We start from the raw sequence: 5,000 nt of genomic DNA on the forward strand, positions 1-5,000 counted from the left end.
TTTAACTTTCTGAGCGTGTTTTTAATCCAAACATATCATATCTATGTTTTTGGAATCAGGAACCGACAAGGAATAAGATATTGATTTCGAAAAAAACATTTTGATAATAATTTTTATATATTTAATTTTCAGAGCTTGTTTTTAATCCAAATATAACATATGTATATGTTTTTGGAATCAGCAAATGATGGAAAATAAGATAAACGTAAATTTGGATCGTTTTATAAATTTTTATTTTTTTTTACAATTTTCAGATTTTTAATGACCAAAGTCATTAATTAATTTTTAAGCCACCACACTGAAATGCAATACCGAAGTCCGGGCTTCGTCGAAGATTACTTGACCAAAATTTCAACCAATTTGGTTGAAAAATGAGGGCGTGACAGTGCCGCCTCAACTTTCACGAAAAGCCGGATATGACGTCATCAAAGACATTTATCAAAAAAATGAAAAAAACGTATGGGGATTTCATACCCAGGAACTCTCATGTCAAATTTCATAAAGATCGGTCCAGTAGTTTAGTCTGAATCGCTCTACACACACACACACAGACAGACAGACAGACACACACACACACGCACATACACCACGACCCTCGTTTCGATTCCCCCTCGATGTTAAAATATTTAGTCAAAACTTGACTAAATATAAAAATGGGGAGTAAAAATTTCGTGGAGGGAGTAATTTTTTCGTGCCTTGGGGAGTTCTTTTCTCGTACGAAAGGTGTACTCGGATTAAGAATTTCGTACGAAATTTTTACTCCGGAGTAAATTTTTCGTGGAGTAAAAATGTCGTGTTACACCGGCACTAAACATACGTGAGAACATGTATACAAATAAACATACGTGTGAAATGAAAACATGTCCAGCAATAAACATACGTGTGGTATTCCTTCTGCTTGACAAGCGAGATGTAATCATTTTGGAAAACCTCACGGTGGTGATAATCTGATGGCATCTGGTTTGACATGTCGTTGTGCATGCGGATCACATCAGTCCACGTGCTGTTTGGATAACCTGAAAATCATCGCGCCAACTAAATTGTAGTCTGCCTTTCTTCTACCCCACCTATGTTGACCAAGTTATTTTTTAGTCGAGACCAGCTGTGCTGCAGGAGGTCATTCAGAATAGTAGTAACTGTGTAAAAACTGTGTATCAACACGCTGGAATGCAGGCCGTTAGATCCACGTTACAGGAAGCGACTGAAGCTAACAGTCTGAGCTGATATATCCGTACCTGGTCAGATAGAGCCATTTATGTATGGGTACGGATATATCCGTACTTTGGAGACAATGAGTTAAAACACATGTAATCGCAAATATGTAAAGCATTGCCGATGCTAATCAAAAGTGATTACCTTAAATTAGATGACGTACAAACTTAAACAGTCACATGTTTCATTTTCGAATGTCTTTTCTGCGCACACTGTAACACAATCTAAAAGCATACAAATACAAAAGCAAAACAAGTCGCGTGATATAAAAACATGAAGTCAATCTGACTGCCTATAACACAACGATGAAAACCAATAACCAGGCAGTTAGTCTTGGCTAGCCATACCCAAAGACCAAGACGGTTTATGCCTATCGCCAGTTCCTCTGAACAGTCAAAAGCCATCGCTAGAGTTCTTGTGAACCACAGCCGTTTGTTTCGTGCATAGTTAGAGGTACATAATTTAACGTGCTATTGCAGATAAGCTCACATCGAGTCGCATTCAAATTACTAACTGACGACTACATTGTGAAAAAGGGAAACTGGATCACACGGGTTCACGATGGCTCAGGGGTAAGATAAACCACGCAAAAATAAATTCTTTGAAAATTGCTCGCTCTTTACGGAGGGCACCTAGGATGTTCTCAAGCGGTGAGTGTTTAAATGAAAGGGTGTTTGTACTGTGTGTAAAAGCCTGACAGTATCTGTGATTGTTTACGGAAGGCTTACTGTGCCATTAACTAATTTTCTGTCATTGTGAGCACATGTTAGAGTAGACATGGCAAAGCTAATAATTGTTGAATTCTGAAAATGATAAGGAATACAATGCAATCAGTTTTGGATCTATTACTAAAATCTTTCTTGTACTTAGGATTTTTAGAATGTTACTGAACAAACTCACAATTAAATGTTAAGCTTCCAAGCTGAAATGCACTCCCATAGTCTGGACTTATTCAAACATTTCTTGGCCCAAATTTCAATCTATTTCATAGAAAAATAAAGTCACCTTAGTGCTCCCTCAACTTTTAGGAACAACCGGATGTAACGCTATCAATAAACATGTATCTAAATATAAGGCATCCATCTGGGGATAGTACGTGGCAGAGGTCACATGTAAAATTCCATAAACATAATTATGTTTCATTCCTTCCGAGAAAGACCCTAGTAGTCGAAACGTCTTGCTTTGTTATTCGTTTCGCCTTCGTCAAACACGTGAGTACACTATATTTTGGTCTTTTTACAATGATGTTGTTTACTTTCTACAATGATGTTGTTTACTTTCTACAATGATGTTGTTTACTTTCTACAATGATGTTGTTTACTTTTTACAATGATGTTGTTTACTTTTTGCAATGATGTTGTTTACTTTTTACGGAATGGCTCTACACAAAACATACACATGAGAAAATAGTACCTTATTTGCATAAACCGACTTTCGTGTATGTTGACCACATTTTAAAGTAAACATATAAAGTGATAATATTTCTATAAATGTTTGGATTCAGTGAACAATAAAGAGTAGAATGAAAGTCATTTTTGGCTCACGTAAGTGTAGCCTATGCGATCGTAACTTTGTCTGTCTGTGCGTGTGTGCGTGTGTGCGTGTGTGTGTATGTCTGTGGTAGAAACTTTAACATTTCCGAGTCTATGTGTGAGTGGTTATCCAAGACTATGGATAAAGCTCGCATAAGATTACGTCACGGTCAAAAGTGTTTGACGTCAATTAAATTTTATTTAATGCATCATGACGGCATGCCTCCCTGTAGTCTTTCTCTCTCGCGTGGTGTGTGTGGTCTCGGTCAGTGTTATTTTGAGCGGGCCGAGACTATTTGGCAGTCGTGTCCCTGTAAGTAGGCTACATGCAGACACAGACAGATCTAGATCTAGTGTCTCTCTTTCTTGCACAGTCGTCACCTAAGCTTACTGTGTGTGTGGGTGTGTATGTGTGACGGAGTGATTGAGTTTGTGTTACTGTTTGTCTATTTCTTACGTGAGCCTTGAAGGCTTCGCCTCTTGTTGAATCTCTAATTGAATTTCTAATTTCACTGATCATTTTGAGAATGTTAATGACAAAACTCATTTGTTAATTTTTAAGCTTCCGAGCTGAAATGCAATCCCATAACCCGGACTTAGTCAAAGATTGCTTGGCCCAAATTTCAATCATTGAAAAATGAGGGCGTACGTGACAGTGCCGCCTCAAGGTTTGCAAGCACTCGGAAACGACGTCATCAAAGATTCTCTCTCTCTCTCTCTCTCTCTCTCTCTCTCTCTCTCTCTCTCTCTCTCTCTCTCTCTCTCTCTCTCTCTCTCTCTCTCTCTCTCTCTCCTCTCTCTCTCTCTCCTCTCTCTCTCTCTCTCTCTCTGTCTCTCTCTGTCTCTGTCTCTTTCTCTCTCTATTTCTCTCTCTCTCTCTCTGTCACAGACAAACACACACAAATACACGCACAAGCCCCCCCCCTCCTCCCCCCCCAAAACAAACAACGCCGCAATAAATCCCAACCACATGTACAACTCACCACAATACACCCCCTCAGCAAATCCTTCGTACACCTTGAAGTTGGAGTCAGAACAGCGAGCAATAAGCGTTCTCGCCGTGGTGAAGGTCACTTCCACGCCGCCTGAGGCGACCACAGCAGTCCACGTGCTCTGGTTGTAGCTGCCGCTGATTCGATGACGTGATTTGGGTCTGACGCCGTCATAGCTCCAGCGCCACGGAGACTTGCTGAACTTGCCTTGAGCGATGTACTGTCATTTGGGAATAAGAGAAAGTTGATTATTTACATTGATTATGATCACTGATATGTGACCCTCCACCACGAAATGAGTCGCATGTCACCTCGCGCGGTTCTGCGCTAGGCTTAATATAAGTCCGGGGAGTGTCTGATAACAGTGTGAGGGTCACCTTCGTCACAGGCTTATAACTCAAACAATTCGCTCTTTTCTAAAACGGTTTTCACCACTGGATAGAGCATAAAAAACTCGTTAGGAAAATGTAAAAATATGAAAATCATTCAAAGGTAACATGCGACTCATTCTGTGGTGGAGGGTCACTGATATTCCTTGTTCTTGTTCTTGTTATTCTTGTTCTCCTCATCATAACCATCCTCATCGACACTCCCTCCTCCTCCCCCTTCTTCTCTTCATTGTCATCACCTTTATCATCATCATCTTCATCATCAGCAGGAGCAGAGGTAGCATTAGCGGTAGTAGTAGTATCCCCTAACACGCACACACACCACACACACACACACGCACGCACACGCACGCACGCACACACACACGCACATGCACACACACACACACACACACACACACACACACACACACACACACACACACACACACATAAATAGATCCCTGCGCCTTGAGTCCGAGTCTGGAGATACGCGCGCGATTTAAGACTTCATATAACACACACACACAAACTCTCTCTCTCTCACGCTCTCTCTCTCTCTCATTCACTCTCTCTCTCTCCTTCTCTCTCTCTCTCACTCTCTCTCTCTCTCTCTCTCTCACACACACACACACACACACACACACACACACTTCAAAGTAGAAAAGACAGATACCTTCTTCAACTTTATCGTGGACAACTTGAGGATCTGATGTGTGGCATTGCCCTTCTTCACGGTGGTCAGGGTCACGGTGACGTCACTCAGGAAGGTCAGTCCGTTCTTGTACAGTGAGTTCTCCACGCTGACCACTGTCTGGACTTTACCACACTGGTAGTTGGCCAGCTTGAATCTAGACGTTTGTGGAAAACAGTTACAGAGACACAGACACATACAT

The 5,000-nt window shown here is 41.0% G+C and overlaps 1 protein-coding gene across 6 annotated transcripts in view; it reads right to left on the reverse strand.

Moving 5' to 3' along the window:
• The window catches only part of LOC138950401 (uncharacterized), a 54,106-nt gene that overhangs the window by 41,723 nt on the left and 7,383 nt on the right, over window positions 1-5,000 (reverse strand). For 5 of the 6 annotated variants that reach the window (XM_070322140.1, XM_070322138.1, XM_070322141.1 and 2 more), the window contains exons 4-6: window positions 4,781-4,955; window positions 3,728-3,956; window positions 881-1,016 (exon numbers count right to left, since the gene is read on the reverse strand). In XM_070322140.1, the coding sequence (XP_070178241.1) occupies window positions 881-1,016; window positions 3,728-3,956; window positions 4,781-4,955 (540 nt within the window). The remainder of the gene's footprint in view (window positions 1-880; window positions 1,017-3,727; window positions 3,957-4,780; window positions 4,956-5,000) is intronic. The other variant, XM_070322139.1, reaches the window with a different exon arrangement.

The sequence above is a fragment of the Littorina saxatilis genome, linkage group LG16 (genome assembly GCF_037325665.1).
Source record: "Littorina saxatilis isolate snail1 linkage group LG16, US_GU_Lsax_2.0, whole genome shotgun sequence".
Lineage (NCBI taxonomy): Eukaryota > Metazoa > Mollusca > Gastropoda > Littorinimorpha > Littorinidae > Littorina > Littorina saxatilis.